This window comes from Tricharina praecox (genome assembly GCF_024521635.1).
Source record: "Tricharina praecox strain CBS 144465 chromosome Unknown BZA05scaffold_14, whole genome shotgun sequence".
Classification (NCBI taxonomy): Eukaryota; Fungi; Ascomycota; class Pezizomycetes; order Pezizales; family Pyronemataceae; genus Tricharina; species Tricharina praecox.
The window spans coordinates 678,487-697,717 of NW_026250416.1; the positions used below are offsets into that span (position 1 = coordinate 678,487).

Genomic DNA, 19,231 nt, shown 5'->3' on the forward strand with positions numbered 1-19,231 from the left:
AAGTTTACGGGACCTTTGGCCTTGGGCAAGGCGCCAGAACGAGTCGGTGTGGAGAATATCGAGACGATAGCCCAGTGGTCCGAAATGGATGAGATGCTAGAAAACTCGGAAAGCGAGTGAGATACCATGATGCACCCACGAAACAGCACACACATTTTGTCCTGGCTAAGCGATCCATCAGTTTTGAGATCTTAGATCTATGTAGCCTCGCGGGGAAAAGGCTGCACCTGTGCCTAGTCGAGTACACGCGCGATAAATCATAAGCCCTACCGTATTATGGAATTATGAGTGATATCTTGACTACTTGGAGGCTGCGGACTCTTACTCTCGGTGTTTACAACTTCTACTATATAGTAGTCGCTAAGATCTCCACAGACCGCACCCGGTGACTTTTTCTTCCACACTTCTACTTCTCTATGAACCGATTCTCTGGGATTCCTGAGTCCTTCCCATTACCTGAGACCTCGTTTCTTCAGTCTTCAATTCACTGTGGTAGCTCAGACTGCAGGCTGATGATCGGTGTAATGAGTATCCAGCGATCCACATCATCTAAACTTTTTCTATAGGATGAATGATGCCCGTACAGCTTTCCCAGAGCTCACCAACGAGCAGTCGACAGGCTGTCAAGAGCGATCGCCCCACGGCCGCAGATCACGAGTGATATATTATGTACCAGTATCCACGTCGCAGATCGCCCGTTTAAGGATTAGTCGTTCGGCAAAACACGAAGCCGCCGGGAATCATGTCGACTCATTATAACTTCTACAGGTATTAAACAACGTATTCGCCGACTGCAGGCCGTAAACTGCAGACTGGCTGCGGGCCATCTGGCAGCTGGTTCTCCCACTTCCCACGTCTCGCAGACCAGGTACAGAGCGATGTTTTGATTCCGTGTTTCGACTTTCAACTTCTTGGACGACCAGATGCCTCGCGACATAGCACCGAACGCCGGGTGATAGGGCTCCCGAGGGATTCAGCCGGTGCGCGGCTCGGTACAGCTACGGTATCTGGCACATCCTACCTACCTCGCCCGCTACTCCCTACTACGGCATCTCCGCTCAACAAAAAAGCCACAAGATAATCCGTATCATATTCCCACCATGGCGTCGGGAACCTTCAACCGCCCGCCGCGACGCCGTCGGATTCCGCGCGGGTGCTCGAGGGTGCGAGTGACGCACCGTGCACCGGCCCCGGCCCCGGCACTGGTGCTCACATCGACTCATTACCTCTATTGAGCCCTGGTTCGGATATACCATATACCATATACCTACTTTACCCATTTCCTCTCGCCTCTTACATCTCCAGGAGTCGCCAGTATCAGCCCTTTTCGGGTTTGCTTCTCGAGACTCGAGTCTTTAAGTCTTTGAGTAAGACCGACTTCCATACGCCTGCCCGCATGCCCGCAATGTCACTTCACTTCACTTCATCGTATCATTCATCCCGCGTATACCCGCGATTAAATTACATCAGAAACCCCCGCAGAAGCCCCCTCCAAACCAGACACCAACTCGACGCCAGTTCTTAGCCGTATCCCCCCACGCAAGAAACATCTAAGCATCCTCCTGCTTCCCCTCCTCCTTAACCCTGCCCTGATAACTGCTCTCGGGCAGCATATTGAGCTGATCCTCCTCCTTATCCAGCCCACTATTCTGCAGCCAGAAGATAATCCCCGCGACGAACGAGAGCACCGCGACAATGCCATAGTTCCAGACCAGTAAGGGATCCTCAGCGAGTGCCACAAGCGCCTGTCCGAGCGCGGACGAGATCGCCTGCATGAATAGAAACACGGCAGTAACGAGGGAGCGCATATTCCTCGGAGCCTTAGTGAAGGCATACTCGAGCCCGGTAATCGACGCGAAGATCTCCGAGAACGCGATGAAGCAGTAAGCGCCAGCCTGCACCCAGACGTTGATGGGCGAGACGGTATCGCAAGTGTTGGCGTGCGAGCCGCACGCGTTCGTGCGGTACACGTAGTACTGTGTCACGCACGACCAGATCATCGCGCACGTGCCCATCATGAAGCCGAGTGTTATCCGCTTCAGCGGCGTGAATTGGAGCTTGTGCTTCCGCAGCGCGGGGTAGATCAGTTGGTCGCAGATTGGGATGAAGATTACGAGCGAGAGGGGGTTGAGGTTCGAGAGGATGTCGTTGGGGATCCCGTGTAGCTCCATCGTTGCCGCTTGAGAGGTCAGGTTGTTCGTCATTTGGTTGTAGGCCAGCCCTGCGGTCTGTTAGGTTTCCACTCTTTTTTTATGCCATTGGAGGGGGGTGGGGGGGGGGGGGAGGACGTTGCTGTCAACTTACAGTATATCGGGTACCACAGGAAGACCTTGCAAGCCAACAGCCCTCTACGGACCTCGTCAACCCACTCATCGTCGAAAGTCATCCAGACCGGCCGCTGCGAAGACTCGAGGTTGCTAGGCTTGACTCTCTCCCAGAAATCATTCGCGTGCATGTTGCGGTAGCTACGATGCATTAGTTTCTTCCCCTTCCCCTACACTGTTCGAATTGCTTCTCAAACGTACGTTCTAACGGGGTTGATGGACCACCGGCCCTTCATCGCCAACTTCCAGACCTTCATGGCCTTGGCTGTGACGTTGCCGGTCGGCGGGCTGCGCTCGTACTTGTTGCGGCAGATCCACATGATCATCGGGCAGAACAGGAAGAGAACGGTCGGGAGAGTGTACGAGAGCCAGAAGCCAACATACTTCTCAGCGTCTGCACGTTGGGACGCTGTATCAGCACATGTTTCCCCGGAACCACTGGCGGCGAACAACGGAGGGGATACTCACAGACCATGACGACGGATCCGAGCAAGGAGCCGACATTGATCATCATGTAGAAGTACATGTAGATGCGCGAGACGGTGAAGGTAGGATCCTCGATGACCCGCTCTCCGGTGGGGAGGGTTTTCACGGTCAGGGTCACCTGCTTGTACTGCTCGGCGATCAGGGGCGAGATGTTGGACTTGAAACCGCCGACTCCGATACCCATGATCACCAAGCCGATGGCGAAGCAGGCAATGGCACCGTCCGGGTGCACGATGACTGGAGGGATCGCCGAGAGGATCAGAATGATGTGGCCGACGATGGCGACTCCGATCGCCACCATGATGGTCTTGTATCGGCCCCAGTACTCATCAGCCATGTAGGCTCCGAGCAATGGCATCAGGTACGCCCAGAAGTTGTTGACTGAACACATGCCGTTAGGTCACAGCACACACACTGCTGTCCGGCGCAGATAGGTACTCACATGTCGTCAAGCCGGTAGAGGCGCGCTGGCCCATTCCCAGAGCGCCCGATTGGCCCGAGAAGCCAGCTCCCGTGACGGATCCCTCGGGCATATCCTGCTGGATGAAGTTGACGACTGCATATCTGTCAGCACCATACTGCAACTATTCCCATCTCCACCGAGACTTCAGGGCATTCCATACACACGGCGGTAGTTCCATAGTACGAGAACCTCTCGCACAGCTCGACGATGGCGATGGTATACGCCGTCCACGGCACCTGTCCGGAGACTCGTCGCAGGCTGTGGAGTTCGTCTTCGGTGGGGTGTCCGCCATCAGCCGTCGCCTCGGCATATACCGGCAGGCCGTGGGAGCCCTTCTCGCTGGAAAAGTGTTCCAACCCCGCCTTCTCCTCCTCCACCGGCAGCACGGGCTGGTGCGCTTTGGCGACCTCGACGGCCTCGAGGGTGCCGCTATTCATGGTTCGATGTGTGGGGGGGGGGGTGCACGCTTGACGACGGAGTGTCGAGGGTTCGGGTTCGGACGAGCAGCAACTGACGATGATGACGAGGGGAAAGAACAATCCGGGGAACGGGGACGGCAGAGAGGGAGGGAGGCCTGGTCTTTTTACACAACACAGGTGAGGTACGTCTTCGCTCGCTGCTGTGTTCCGGCTCGCGCTCCATGGCATGCCCGCCGGCCTCGATCCGTGGCGGAGGGTAATTTACCGTATGCACATTGCACAAAGGTAACTGATTGCTGGGTGCGCGCAACTGTGCCCAAGAACAGCAGGTGCAGTGCAGCGTCCGTCGCCGCCACCCGCCCTCGACTGTCCGCCCTCCCTCCCACTGCGCGCTTCCTTCCGCCTGGGGGCCGAGAAGGCATTCTGTTTCCCACAGCAGCAGCCATCAGCCTATCGGAGCGTGCCAGTCACCCTTGCTCGCAGGAAACGGAGCCTACCCAGTCTTCCTCGACATGTCCTGACTCCTGGGGCGGGAACCGCAAAAGCCAAGTGTGCGCGCGAATGCTTGTCTCTGCTCTAACGGCCACTATCACCACCACCACCACCACAACGGAAGGGGAATGTCGGCCCTGCCTACTGTGCTCTGCTCCAGTCCACTCCACTCGGTCCTAGTTCCCAGTCAGTCCGTTATCGTGGCCGTGTGGAGCGTGATAACCCTGCAAGACCAAGCCGACGATAGCATGCGTTACATACTTCACTCAAACACCAGCACCATCCGTGCTGGAGGCGGCCGGCGACGAAGAGACCTCACACGACAGACAGCTCTGTACTTACCCTGGTCGGCTGATAGATACCGGTAACTAACGAACTAGCCTAGTCCCACTCCGATACGCTACCACAGTAGAGTTCCATGCTGACATTGCACCGTTGCCAAGCTTCCACAGAAGTCGACCGTCTCAATGTGATGCACGATCTGCAACACCGATAATCCCCGAAATCCCGAAACTCTTTTCTCACCACCCCACCATCGCACACGCCACATACTGCCATACACACACATGGGGCAGGGTGTCAATCTTGGTAGGGAGAGGGGGAGGGAGAGGGGGAGGAAGAGGATGAGCGTCGAGGAGGGAGATGAGGGGCCAGCGAGGGGGGGAAGTCGAGGAGACGACGAGGGAAACACGAGGGGGAAGGAATACTCGATCACCTTCCCCTTCCCACCTTCCGCGTTCAACCGCTTCGCAGGCATGGTTGGGCCGTACCTTCCCTCCATCTGCACGTGCAGCGTGCTGACCGCCCTCAAGACTCCACTGTCCAGAGTTGAGTTGCGTTTCCAGATCTTTCTCACAGGGATCACATTCACTCCACACCGCACGGCGCACGCCGGCGAGTTGCAGAGCCCTCTCAGTGTCGGACGGCTCCGATCTCGTCCTCCGCACCCCAGAACCATCCATCTACCGTCTGTTTCCGTAACCGCCTTCTGCCCTGGACCCTGGTTGGCCCACTAACCATGGGTGCCGTCGCGATTGCAAATTCTACATACCACCTATGCGGCGGTGGAAGGGTGATGAAATCATTCCGCTGCGCGCGCTGTGCGACCGCTCGGGTGGCCAATGCTGACTCTCGACACTCGTGGGCCATGTCTGCGGCGCGCATCATAGCATGTGGTCCGCGACACGCGACCAGCGTTCGTTCGCTCCTTTCCTTCTGCCTGTCCGGCTGGCTCTCGCAATTCGCCTGGGCCCCCCTGGGAAGAAATAGCAGGATTACCCCAACTTCCCGCGCGCCAATCACGGGCGGGGCTTTACTGAATATCAGCAGAAGTCGCACAGAACTCGAAACCCGGAAGGCGGCGAGAGGGTAAGTTCTCCAACTGCCACTAATTAGGTTACGAGCTACTCTAGCACGCTACGCTTTAAGCATGTGCAGGCAGCGCAGGCAGCGCAGCACGGACGGCGGCGCATGCTTCCCGTTGCGGCAGCATACCGCCGCGGGTGCAGACGAGCGAGGAGGGTGGAGGGATGTTTGGGATGTTTTTCACCGATTGATAAGGAGACAGATGACTTCCCGAAAAAGCGTGGGAAACTGCTGCTGCAAAGGGGACGCAATCCATTGGCGCTGCCTTACATACCGCACCCACCTGAGAGTCTGAGACCTCCGTTTGGAATGCTGAAGCCTGAGATGCTGAAGCCTGAGATGCTGAAGCCTGATTCGATACGCCAGGGTTAGGGTGGCGGCCCTGTGGGGCATTGGATGTGATGTGATGACAGTGATGTAACCATTCCTCGGAGCCTGGAGTCTCAAGCTTTGACATGTGCAATAATGCTTCTATGTACTTCTTTTTCTTTTGCTTCTTCTTCACTTCCCCTCGCGGTCTTGTGGTTTCGGGTGGCCAACTAGACACTGACAGAACGGCACCCCCGAGGGCCAAAGGTAGGTTTCAAGACCGGACCCGCCGATGCATGTCTTGTAAGTTGTATGTAAGTAGGTACTCGTATGCAGAGTAATCTTACATGAGGAGTCGGTTTATGCTTCAATCATCACGATCGGTTTGCCCGTGGGCCGTAAGCACCCTAACTAGAGTAGGTACCTACTCTGGAGAACTGGTATCGATAATCGATCCACGCACACTCTCCTCCATCACCCCCACTCAACCTCAAAGTCTGCCGCAAGCTGCTGCAGAATACAGTGTAAGTACACTGCAGCTGTCAACGGCAGTGGCGCTCTCAGCATCATCATAGGGTATCTACTCAGATACGATTAACTTCCGAATGTATGTACCGGCATAGCAGGGGTTAGTAGCAGTAAGTTTCTCTCCGAATATTGACCCGATGCGGACAAGCGAGGGGTCGCAGCTTCCCGTGCGAATGAACCGAGGCATCGCCATCGATCCCTGTATGGCATGTGTTACATAAGCGGGGAGGAGTGACGTGACGTGAAAAGCCCAGCAGCACTCAGCGGCGGCGGCGGCGGGATGGCAAAGAAAGAAAGAAAGAAAGAAAGAAAGAAAGAGGAGCGTTTGCTTTTGTTGGGCGTGCGTGCGACACTGGATAGAGGCGAGAGAGAGAGGAATGGAAACGTTTCGATCGTGCCTACAGACGTGAAATCGATGTCTTTCTCCGTCTCACGTTCTGGTGGCGTCCGGTGTGCACCGGGGATGGGTGTCTATGATGTCGTGTTTTCTTCTATCGGTCAAGCGACAAGGAAGGAAGGAAGGAAGGAAGGAAGGAAGGAGGGAAGGGATTTCGATTTTAGAATCGCAAAGATAACTATCGGTATCGGTATCCATATTCTTGGAAGTTCGAAGTTTGGACATCCCAGCTTCGGATCTCGAGCTCACGGCAATTATTTCCGCCGAGAGAGATCGGGGCCAGATAGACAGCATTTCTCCTTATCCACGATGTACTTTCTACGGTATCATGCTCAGGAAGCCCCAAGACCTCTCGAGTCTCTATCTCGTTCGGAGCATCGAGAAAAACAAACCCCACTCTCATCCGTGGACCGTGGCAGCTCACCATCACCTCACCATCACCAAGGACCAAGGTCGCCGACTCGTCATGGCGTGGCGGCTACCAGCGGATGTTCATTTTTGCCGCCACACCCTCCCACTGGGCACACGTGTGTCCTGCAGGCTGCAGCCGTTGATCTTCTGCACGTATGGAATTCATGCAGCTGCTACTATGGTAACTAGCGGCTCACTTTCCGCAGGCCACTTTTCGCAGGCGATTCACCCGTTTCGGGGTTTGAAGTTTCGGATTTTGAAGTTTGAAGGTTGAAGGTTGAAGTTTGGGCTCGGCGACGGGCAACTCCTTCTGTTTGGGAAGAGGGAGGCATCGCTGGAGTCGGAAAATTGGGTTGGGTGGAGTGTGGTGGTGGTGGAAGGCACGTGGTTGAGTATAAAGGAAGAATGGAAGGAAGGAAGAAAGGATGGAAGGAGGACAAAGGTGCAGGTATGTAAGGCATGCGGGCAATCTTGAATCGTGGGCTTAATTGCACATTGCTGAAATTAAACCCTCCGCAGGAGAGATAGTAACATTGGTGATCCACGGTACAGGATGATAGCACGAAACCTGGTATGTAGATATCTGGTATCGGCTCTATCCGATGGGTGAAACTTGATGTTAGGTGCCTGAGTGGTGGGCGGGCACTGGACACTGGACACTGGAGAGCAGGTGGCAGAGATAGTTACCGGTAAAGGACCCCAGGGCTGTGGTATCATGGTATCATGTACCGGTATCCCATGGAGCTGGAGACGTACACAAGTAGTTTGCCTGCACGCCGAAATTCGAATGTTAGTCGACCTGATTCGATTGATAGAGCAGGAGCATTCTCGGACTGTTGGCCGACCTGCATTGGACTTCGGTGACGTCTGGATATTTATACCTACTGGGCTCGATATAGTACCGTACATGCCAATCTAGGATTATGGGCATGATACCTAGGCCCTACATGAGGAACCGGTGGTAGGTGCGAGCTCTACGCTGGTCGATACCTCTGTGATCAACCGACCTTTCTATGGCGGGCTCGGCATGGCGATCAATCGAAGCGCTGTCCGTTCACTCGACCAGCCAAAGAATCCGACGTATCGGAGGAATCCCGCGCCTTACGCCTTCCCGGAAGTACGAGCCCATCGCCAAACTGCTGCACTTTTCGCACTCGCTCTCGCTCTCCGGGGAAAAGCTTCGACAACGTACGGTACTGGTATGTATTATCTTCTATCTATATCGTATCGGAACCCATCAACGCTGCAGTTCCTTCCCCCGCTCGGCAGTCGGTAGCTCCAAGCCCGAACTGCCCAGGAACCCGGTGAACCGTTCAGCTGACAGACGAGCCAACAAACGAGCCCGACTATAGCTAGTAGCGGTCCCTTCCCCTCTCTTCTCTCTACCGGTTCCACAAACCCGGTCTAGCTGCCACCGCCGATTATGTATGTGTGGTTCTCGAATGCTTTTCGGTTTCCCCGGACCCCCACATTTATGCACGCAGAGAAGCTCAGACCACATAGATACCTACCTGGTGTACCTGAGTCCTGCAGTGGCGCACCTGCCGTGGGGGACTAGTTAGTACCGGTACCTGGAGACCGTGGAGTACCGTTGTAGATACCCAGGGAGCCGCCCGGGCGTCGCCGCCTGGCTGGGCATATTGGTTGGAATCGGTATGTAGAAAGTAAGTAAGATGTCAATGTACTAATTAGTCCGGCTACAAATGGCTAGCAATGGAAACGGGATCTTGTGAGGATGTTCATTTGGTTGCATGTTTGGACCTTGGCTCGACCGGGTGTGTGTCATGAATTAATACTCGGTTCCGGACATTCCGCTGCTGGAGTCGGGGTAAATTTTGATTTTACTCTCCTGCTAGAGGCTAACTAGAGGGTACCGGGGAAGGAAGGGGAAGGATTCTCGAAGCGACCGACTGGATAGCGGGGTTCGAAGGTGTCACATTGCCATACCAGCTCGAGCTCGAGCTCGTCGTGGCATCATCCTCTCACAGCTTTATGTGATCGCTCCCAGTGCCGCTCACATGCTTACCATTCAGATCCGCAGATCATGCTGCCTACTACCTAGTACACTACGAGTCTACTACCCTTGGCGAGTGTTGTACGTCGTCGTGAAATGCTGGATGCTGGTTGCGCTCCTCAGAGTCTCAGACCATGGTGACAGTCTGACAGATGCCAGGGCCGATATTCGCTCTCCAAAGAGGGGTATCTGCACTATCCACGAGGGGGATGGTGGAACGCATAGGTGAGTGGGGATGTGCGGGGTAATTGTAGCCGGTGAGCGGTCTTCGGAGACCCGGGGAATCGCGTTCTGGTACAATGGTACCAGTGAAGGCCTGGGGGTATTTTTGCCCCGTGGAATAGTAACATGTTCAATAGTGAGTGCCCAATATGAAACATCGCAGCTGCTTCAGATTTACGTAAACACTGCTAAGCAGTCGGCGCCGAGCGGGTTGTGTCGGTAATTGGGGCTGTATATAGCGCTTCATAATATGTCACCCGTATCGTAGTGGCTGTGGCTATGGCCGTGGCCGTGGCCGGGGAAACTCGGAGCACGTCCCATGCGCCTGCGACTGAAAGATCGGAATGATTGTATGTGCCGCCGCACAGGTACAGAGTCAGCTCGCTGTGAGATACGTCATGTCGCATCGCACCAGAGATGCTCTCTCACCTTCGCAATGGAACTTTTACAACGGAATCTGTTTCATCCGCATTCATTTCTTCGATTCCGACGCCCCCTTTCTGATTTTGCTGCCATGTTTCTTCCAACGCCCCAACGTCTGATAATTGATAGCTCTTTCACCTCGTTCACCCTGTTGCTTTCCCGTTTGAACACTGCAAGTTGAAGCAAACGATCGAGTCGAGACCGAACAAAGCCTACCGCCGCCCATCGATATCCCCCTCCCTCCCAGGTCCCCTACTAAATTCCTTCAGATATGTCTTCCGACAGCCCCATGCACCCACCCGCACCCGCATCCCCACCCTTAGACGCATCATTCCCGCGCCTCCCCACCACCCCGCCGCCGGAGCACACCCCCGCAGAGCGCCTCAAACTCGGCGCGCGCTACTTCAACTGGCTGATGCTGACGACCCAGCATCACGGGTCGGTCGACCTAGAGCGGCTTGTGAACGCCAAGGGGGCATGCATGCTGCGGGCGCCGTGGACGTGGAGTGAAATCCTCGGGACTGGTACGCGCCACTGGCTGGCGGTCGGACGGTTCTACGGGCTCGGCTGGACCGAGGCTACGCCGGAGACAGCGATCATCAATCAGTGGTGCGACTTCGTGGGCGTGCCAGTAAATCTGTGGGCGAGCCCGTGGGACTGTGGGGAGTATTTGGCGGGACGGGGGTGCTCGAGTACGGGGGGATGAATCATTGGATGCGGGCGGCGGCGATGGCGAGGGTGCGCAGTCGGAGATTGTGGTCGATGCTGCCCTTCTGGCCTCCCACAACTCTTGCCGAAGGTGTTTCGGGAGAAACATCGGTATTTCAGAAGAAACATCGGTATTTCCTACAAGACTCTTCAACTTCGCAACCGGAACGAACGGCCATCCTCATGAACTATCACATCGCTTTGGCTTTGGCTGTGGCTGGGGATGTGGCTATGGCTGGGGAAACTCGGAGCACGTTCTATGCGCCCTCGAGGTTTGCCGGGGCAGATAGGTATTATTCTCCGTTAGATTTTCGTAGTCAGAAGTGCTGTTCATTCTATTCGTACTTCCCCTTTCCAAGAAGTCGTAAGAACAGCTGAGAATCTTCTCGGACCACGATGGAAGCAGCTACGACTGACAGATTGGAATGATCGTATGTGTCGCCGCCATGTTCTCGCACAGGTATCATAGGTATTGCTCGCGGTGGGATAAGTACGTCATGTCGTTAAGCCCCAGACGAGGCATCGCGCCAGAGATGCACTCTCACTTTCGCAATGGAACTATTCCAGCACCCCCTTTCTGACTTGGCTGTCTTCGAACTTTCTCTCAGCGCTCCAGCGTCTGATACTTGATAGCTCTTCTACCTCGTTCACCCTGTTTCTTTCCGACCCCTTCCATAGCCGCTTGAACACTGCAAGTCGAAGCAAACGATCAAGTTGAGACTAATCCAAGTCTTCCGCCGCCCATCGATATCCCCCTCCCTCTCATTACCCCCACTTCATCTATCAGAAATGTCCTTCGACAGCCCCACGTACCCACCCGAACCCACATCCCCACCCTCAGACGCAGCCCCACCCTCAGACGCAGCCCCACCCTCAGACGCATCCTTCCCCCGCCTCCCCACCACCCCGCCGCCAGAGCACAGCCCCGCAGAGCGGCTTAACCGCGGCGCGCGCTACTTAAACTGGCTGATGCTAACGACCAAGCCCCACGAGTCCGTCGACCTGGAGCGGCTCGTGAACGACGAGGGGGCCTTCATGCAGCGGGCGCCGTGGACGTGGAGCGTTATCGTCGGGACTGGCATGGGCGGCTGGCTGGCGGTCGGACGGTTCTACGGGTTCGGCTGGACCGAGGCTACGCTAGTGACAGAGGTCACGGATCAGTGGTGTGACTTCGTGGGCGTGCCGGTCACTCTATGGGGGTTATTTCGCGGGACAGGAGTGCTCGAGCATGGTTCACGGGAAGGGACGGACCAGGGCGCGCCAATGGCGGGTAAAAGCATTGTCGGGGTGCGCGCTCGTTTTTGTGGTCGCTGCTAGGTCGATGATGGCCCTCTAGCCTCCTACACTCTGTCTGAAGGTGTTTCGGAATAAACATCGGTATTCCTACAAGACTCTTCAACTTCGCAATTGGAACGAACGGCCATCTTCATAAAATATCACACCGCTGTGGCTGTGGCTGTGGACGTGGATGTGGCTGTGGATGTGGCTACGCTCATGCTTCACAATCTCTCACCCTGCTCTAATGATTCCACTCCTTTTTCCTCCTTTTTCCTCCTTTTTCCTCCAAAGTTCACACGTAACTAGCGGTCCATAAAGCCGGGGATGTACGACATCATTTGGAACAGGCTCTTCCTATGTAGACCCACACGTTCCCAGAAACGCCACGTCTCGCCCCTTTTTCCTTCGTGCACGAGCTGAGCGAGCGAGTTTTGGCGTCGCCCACCTTTCTCGGCGATCCTCGAACGAAGACCTCCTCTCCAACCTTCCCCCTCCTCTCCCCTCCCCCACCCCACTCATCGTGAACCACAATCGCGTCGCATCCATCGACGGCGTCTTGTATGTACCAGGAGCTGCCAATAAGTGGTGCCTCACCACCATTACGAATTATAAGCGCAAATAAGCACTAGTCTATATTAGGAGCGCACTAAGCCGGATACAATAAAATGAGTGAGTGGTTGTGACTAAGTTGTAATGTACCCACATTCCAGATTCCTTCATGTTTCTCTCCCGCCGTTGATCGCTACTTCGGCAGCGGAAGCAAGTGCAAATACCGTAGGTCACTCCAAGACATCTTTCGGCCCATCATCCTTCGCACTGTGGAGTATGTAGTGTATCAACCCTGCATCCAATCTTGGTGGGTGCAAGCGAGCCATCGGCTAAACCCGCCACTAAAATTGATCGCCCAACGGACCACAGCAAAAGGACGTCCCTCCGACCAGAGTCGAACTGGTGACCAACGGATGACCACTATGCAATTACAGTCCGGTGTGATACCAACTACACCACAGAGGGTTACGTGAGTGTTGAGCAACAGTTATATATATAGAGTAATCAAGCGAGACTGGTCTAATCATCAAATTTTGCAGTACAAGTCCCGCTTCGAGAATCTTCATTCCGCCGATCAACGACGACATCTAATCCAGCCCTTTCAAAGCATCACACTCAGCCCTTTGAAAGCATCACACTCAAACATAACACTCATCCCATCGTACTCCTGCAATCCGCACCGCTATCAACTCAATGCCACATCGCCTGCGGGACCCAACCTCCAAAAAATCCACAAAACAGTAGATGCGGCCACTTCATCACTGCTACACACAGAAAGCTCGCTATCACCCAAGAAAAAATTACAATTCTCTTAGATGAGGCAACACTGTCTACCTCATTGGACGGCGTCGGCTGGACGACAACGGTATCGCTATATTGCGTTTCTGTACTGTATGGCGCTTTTTTGTCGTGGGTGATAACCGTGGAGGTGTAGAGGGTTGCTAACAGGAGATTCTCGCCATATGCTGCTTCGCCGAGGTCTCCATCCAGGGTCGTGGTGATCCTCGGGTTGCTCTTCTTCTCCGTTTCTTCCTCTGGTTCTGATTCACTATCGTCATCGACCTCCAACGTTTCAATATCGGACGGCTTACCGGTGATGACAGTTTTTATTTTTGCAGCTGTCGTGAGATGTCCGAATTCGACGGTCACGTCCGATTCGGTGACCGTGACGGCGAGGGTTTTAGGTTCGGATGGAAGGCTCTTGATTGTGACTTTGTGTTTGCCATGCTCCTTGCTGGTCTTCGAGGCCTCTACTGTGACAGTGGTCATATCGTGCATAATGGCTGTGAAATCGATGCAGGTACCAGCCTCGGCAGCAGCAGACGCATGCAGAGTTGACAGCCTTGCCTCCTCAGAGGGAAGAATCTCTTCATCCTCTTCCAATTCCTCGAGCGTCTCGATCTCCGTGGAGTCGACCGTATCACCCGGAGACGAATGTTCCGCATCCTCCTCCACCGGATCATTGCTGCGCAATGATTCTGCCTCGACGTTGATCTTATTCTTGACATTCAGCATGGCCAAGGGCTTCTTTCTCTTTGAACCTGCGCTCATGGTTGCTCCCATCCTATTCTCCGTGCTCGCTTCAGATCCGGTAGGATTGGATATCTGGTATTCCGCCTCCGTGACCTCAGTGGTGGCTGTGTCAGATTCGGTAGGACCGGCAATCTCATGTTCCACCGCCATGACTGGTTCACTATTGGTGGGGAGGTCTAGCCAATCTTCACCGTCCGTCAAATCGCTGGCAACAGAAGATAGGATATACGTTCCGCGCGAACGTAGATTTCCCGGCAAAAGTTTAAAAGACACACTGGGGAAAGTTGTGCGGGATCCTGTGGGACGTTCACTATCCGTGGGGAATGCATGCCCATCTTCACCGTCCGTCACATCGCTGCGAGTAGAAGCTCGGGTATGCTCTTCCATCGAAAGCGATTCCTCCAAAACGTCAAGCTCGGAATAGTCTGTCTCATGGATCACGAGGATAGTTGTGTCGGATTCGGTGGAATTGACTGTCCGATATTTCACTTTCGTGACCTCGGTGGTGATTGTGTCAGATTCGGTAGGACTGGCAATCTCATGTTCCACCGACTTGACTGGTTCCCAATCGGTGGAGAGTGCCTGCCCATATTTACAGTCCGGCACATTGCCGCAAATAGAATTTCGAATATACTCATCCATCGAAAGAAACCGTTCCTTCCAAACCTGATCATCGGAAAACTTTTTTTCATGGTTCTGGACATACGGCGTCCCGTTCGTATTAGCTTCCTGGTCGACTTTAGTCGTCGGTTCGATCTTCATGGGTGTTGCCTTGATCACATTAGGTCTGATGGTATTGGCCATCTGGTGTTTTCCCTCTGTGAGCCCACGGGTGGCTGTGTCAGATTCGACATCCGTGTCCGGTTCGCTATCGACGCGGCGAGCGATTCTTGGTCGAAAGTACGGCGTCTTCGGGGAGGTGATACTTGGTAAATCCAGTGCACCATATGCCGTATAGGCCCCCGGGAGCCCCAATACTTGTCCGATTTCCATGGCGTCAGCTTCCGGAGTCAGCCCTCTCTTCTTTAATCGCGACATATCCCGTTCCGAGTCGAAGGTTTCTGATACAGATGCCGCCCTCCCCACCGTCTCTGTGCCCACCGGAACGAACATGAGATCGATGTTAGTAGCTCCAACTTTAGTCAAGCCAACAACATTAGCAGTTTACACCGGGATTGTGGTAGGGGGAAACGATGGCGTACCTTCCAGTGTAGCAGAGAATATCGGGCACGTTGAAATTGTCATACTAAAGTGCTCGACTGGGCAGCTGGGAGTGGTGAAGACGGAAACGGGCGTGCCTTTGAGTAACTCCTCCTTCGTATGATCGTGTTCATCCGCACGTGGATAGACCGTAGATCCGTGAGTAGCCATAGCGTCATACCCATCCACGCTGGTAGTAGCTCTAACTTCATTCAAGCCAACATCATTAGCAGTTTACTCCGGGATTGTGGTGGGGAAACGATGGCGTACCTTCAAGTGTGGCAGAGAATATCGGGCACGTTAAAATTGTCATACTAAAGTGCTCGACTGGGCAGCTGGTAGTGGTGAAGACGGAAACCGGCGTGTCTTCGAGTAACTTCCTCATCATCCGAGGCGCCGTATCCGTGGGGTTGGCCGTCGCGTTTGAGAGGGGCTTGGGCTCTGGTGATCCTCCAATGACCGCCGGAAGGAAAAAGACCGGGATGATAGTAAAGAGATGGTAGATAAACATGATGGATGGGTTTGAATAAGGAGATATGGGAAATAAGTGTTTTCAAGCAGACAATAAGAACGAGAACTAGGGCGCTTCCCGATGAGGTTTAAAAGTTGGGAAGAGAAGATAGGAAATATGTCGAGATATAGTCCGATGGTCAAGAAAGCACAGCAATGTGCGCTATCTCCAAACTTATCGTGTGTCGACTATCTTGTGTGGTACGTGTAGGTAGAAGTAAAGAGGATGTGTAGAAACGAAGAAAGCAATGAACGGCCCGCTCCTGTTTCCCAAGCCCGCCACACTAATACCCCTGTAACAAGGTGATGACATAAGATAGGTGTGGAAATGGAATGGGGAGATGGAGGTAAGAGAGGGACTCTGCTATCCGTAACACAAGTGATACGCATCGATTGATAATATGAATTGGCCGTACGGCAGCATCACCCAGAACCTCGATCGGGGTGGTGACGGAGCCACACGTGCATCACTCGATCCAATACATTCACGCCGTGAGTTTACCTGCGTGTATCTCATGTTTCTTACAGTACCGGAATACCGGTAACTTACGAGAAATTACCGGGGAGTTTGCAGAAACGTAATTACAGGAGAATGACAGCCAAAGACTTTCCCCTTACCACAGTATTCCCTTACCGGTCACATTTCGTACCTCACCGCAGCCCTGGATACTGTTCGGCGTAGTGTGGATGGCCACGAGATTTCTGATGAACACACTCGGTAGAGATGGATCCTCGCACAAGAATTGCAGCGTGATAGTGCATGCTTGGATGTTCAACACCAAGCCCAGTGAGTACCTACTCAGTAACCTGGGCAGATAAGATGTGGCTTCGAAGTAACTAACAATGGCTCGTTCGTTAGGTTACAAAAAGTGATCATGGAGTGGATTCATTGTTCATACGCATGCCAGCTGTAAGAGGCCACCCAGGCGAGCACCAAAGGAAAATATCTGCCGGCGGAGATTATATCGGAAATTGGGGAGTAGGAACTTCGATTCGCGGGATGGGGATATTGGGTTGTGGGGCCTGCACAAACGAGCTTATTGGCGCCGGCGGGACTCGGATTCGGGCTCTCGATTCCCGGGAGCTTCGACGACATTGCCTACCACGATTGATGATCGTATGACAACAAGGACGCGGCGGGAGGAAGATCGTAGCCAAACATTCGGGCCCGCATGCTCCGTATATCGCGCCGGGCTCAGCTGTTCTCAAGGGAGGGAGTTTTCCCAAGGAACGACAGACCCAAACCGGAGGTTTTCCCATTGATCTCGTTCGGCGTGGTTTGACAGCTGCAATCTGTGTAATTCTTTGGACTTCGGAAGTACGGCTGAAACTGATAAGGTGTTGCGGTTTCTTTGTTCCAATACACGGTCGCTGTTGAGAGTATAAAGCCCAGTCGCCCGGAAGTAGTATTCACCAAAGAAAACCTAATTTTAGATAGGCGATTGGGGATTTCGCCATGAAATACGGAGTTGTGGGAGACGAAGTCAAAGAAGAGAACTCGGAAAATTCACAAACAAACTAATAGTAGGTGCAGTGACAATTGTTCTACTGAGACTTGGCACCGACAAACTGAACGCCATCATTTCAAAGCTGGAAGTGACTGCTCAGATAATTCTATCTCTAATTTTGTGATATACGGTAGTGGACGATAACAAATTGAATATAAAGTCACCGGGGAGCTGTTCAAGGACCCCCTCTCCCTTTGTCGCCTCTACCCTACTCACGACACCACCTTTGTCTTCACACCCGAACTCCTTCAACAACTATCTTCTACCTTTATCTAATATCACCTTCACCCGAATTCCTTCAACAACCAACCTCTACCCTCACAATCCAATACCATCCCCGCCGTCCAAAATGTGAACTCCTACCTTCTCGACCCAGCAACTTCTGGCAATTTTCATGGTGCTCATAGCTGTCATCCCCGCCTCGGCAGCACCAGTCAAACCCTCGTCTTCCCCGGAAGAAGCAACCATCTTCGACGTCAACATCACCACCTATGCCGACAAACTTAGCCTTCCCGACGGCGTCACGATCGTGTACCAGGGCATCGTGCCACCGGACATTCCATTGGACGGCAGTAGCAACTACCCGCTGGAGTTCGAGGCCATAACGCGCGACGACGTTTTAAATTACGGTAAATGCGAGACCTCATCAGCCTCTCCCACGCTCACGAAGATCGAGGCCGCCCGCAAAAAGGTCGTAGCCATGGGCGACAATCTCTGCGTCATCCGAAACATGTACAAGTCCGAATGCTCCACTATAGCATCGTACAAGGGCGGCGCCCTCGGTCTCTGCGGCGGCTTCCTCTACGGCATCAACTGTAAGTGGATTGCTTGGGCGGCTGCCTGGGTCGCCAAAACCTGTGTTAATCACGATCTGGGTGATCGCGCTGGTGGCACGTGGTTTTTCAGCCCGCAGATGAGAGCGGTCATCTTCTAAGGCGCCGGCGATACTGGGAAGGCTTTGAGGCTGGTTTGTTGGGGCTGGGGATTTGGCGCGAAGATGGAGTTCGAGTTCTGATGGTCCGCAATAAACCGTTTTGAAATATATGGAGTGGGGTTCTTTTCGAGTGACCATGTCTAATCCACAAAAATCCGTGATACGATATATCTGCGCGACTTCTGATTTATCGACCATTCGTTCCTGCACCATTCTCTAAAATCGTTCCCCTTCTCCCCACAACTACTAGATGCCCATGCCGCTCCATTATGCCGAGAAGATCATGCCATCCTAATACCCAATTATCAACCCAACCCCCCTCGTAGTCATCACATCATCTCACTCACCCTCCTCGTCTCTTGCAAAACTCAAAAACCTGGTCAACCGTCTTTTTAAGCCTTCGGCGATTGGAGGGACTTGAGGGGACGAGGCGACGTGAAGAGCGGAGTGGCGCACCGTGTCTCACCCGATTTCCGCTTAGTACCCTAAATTACAGGTTTCTGGTCACCAATAGGCCGTAAGAACAGCTAAGATCCTTATCGGATAACTTGCCATCACAGTTCGGCGTGATACACCACAGAGGACTTCAGTATATAAGCAATTGACTCTTCTATTTATCAGCACATGGAGATAATAAAGTTGCTCGCTGAAACTACTCGTACACGTACAAATACACCTCCAAGAGTATCTATTCCGTCGATTGCCGTCAACATCGAATCAAAAAACATCAAAAACATCAAAGCATCACAGTCCAAAATCATACTCTTCGCAGCTCCGCTACCATCATGATCCACTCGAGTCCCACCGTCACCACCGCAGTCAACCGACCCTCAAAGAATCGAAGGAGGTGCCAACACCACCGCCGCACCTATCGAAGCAAGTAGCGTCACGCCGGTTGCAATCCTTAGAACCGTACCACTGCTCTGCACCTCCGAGCCCTTCTTCGGCGTCGGCTGGACGACAACGATCTCGAGACCTTTTGTTTCGGAAATGTATGGCGCCGTTCCGCCGGTCGTGACGATCGTGGTGGTTAAGAGCGTCGTTTCATTGTTATTGTCCGTAGTGGCCTTCGGCTTAGCCGTCTTCCTGGTCTTCGGCGTTTCTTCGTCGGTTTCTGCTTCCTCATCATCGCTGGCTTCGGAGGCCTCGGTCTCGGAC

General features: G+C 53.7%; 4 protein-coding genes and 1 non-coding gene across 5 annotated transcripts; 1 reads left to right on the plus strand and 4 right to left on the minus strand.

Annotated features, from left to right (window-relative positions):
- Positions 1 to 1,550: 1,550 nt before the first annotated feature.
- BZA05DRAFT_338532 (MFS peptide transporter) lies at positions 1,551 to 3,710 on the minus strand (the record flags this gene model as incomplete). The annotated part of the gene is made up of 6 exons (XM_051480892.1): positions 1,551 to 2,221; positions 2,305 to 2,465; positions 2,526 to 2,718; positions 2,793 to 3,191; positions 3,253 to 3,366; positions 3,434 to 3,710. The coding sequence occupies 6 exons, from the start codon at positions 3,708 to 3,710 to the stop codon at positions 1,551 to 1,553; spliced, it is 1,815 nt and encodes a 604-aa protein (XP_051338973.1).
- Positions 3,711 to 6,927: 3,217 nt separating this feature from the next.
- BZA05DRAFT_400198 (uncharacterized protein) lies at positions 6,928 to 8,012 on the minus strand. Its single transcript, XM_051483871.1, has 3 exons — positions 7,714 to 8,012; positions 7,401 to 7,642; positions 6,928 to 7,347 (listed from the first exon to the last, which is right to left on the minus strand). Exons 1-3 carry the CDS (start codon positions 7,909 to 7,911, stop codon positions 7,248 to 7,250), a joined length of 540 nt encoding a protein of 179 aa, XP_051338974.1. The 5' UTR covers positions 7,912 to 8,012; the 3' UTR covers positions 6,928 to 7,247.
- Positions 8,013 to 9,870: 1,858 nt separating this feature from the next.
- Positions 9,871 to 11,878, plus strand: BZA05DRAFT_474503 (uncharacterized protein; the record flags this gene model as incomplete). Its single annotated transcript, XM_051488131.1, has 2 exons — positions 9,871 to 10,484; positions 11,546 to 11,878. The coding sequence occupies exons 1-2, from the start codon at positions 10,125 to 10,127 to the stop codon at positions 11,876 to 11,878; spliced, it is 693 nt and encodes a 230-aa protein (XP_051338975.1). The 5' UTR covers positions 9,871 to 10,124.
- An 889-nt stretch (positions 11,879 to 12,767) lies between these two features.
- Positions 12,768 to 12,853, minus strand: BZA05DRAFT_t199. The gene has a single exon. It is a non-coding gene; the product is annotated as a tRNA-Tyr (tRNA).
- Positions 12,854 to 12,989: 136 nt separating this feature from the next.
- Positions 12,990 to 15,632, minus strand: BZA05DRAFT_445590 (uncharacterized protein; the record flags this gene model as incomplete). The annotated part of the gene is made up of 4 exons (XM_051487002.1): positions 12,990 to 13,055; positions 13,223 to 15,057; positions 15,124 to 15,327; positions 15,392 to 15,632. The coding sequence occupies 4 exons, from the start codon at positions 15,630 to 15,632 to the stop codon at positions 12,990 to 12,992; spliced, it is 2,346 nt and encodes a 781-aa protein (XP_051338976.1).
- Positions 15,633 to 19,231: the final 3,599 nt, after the last annotated feature.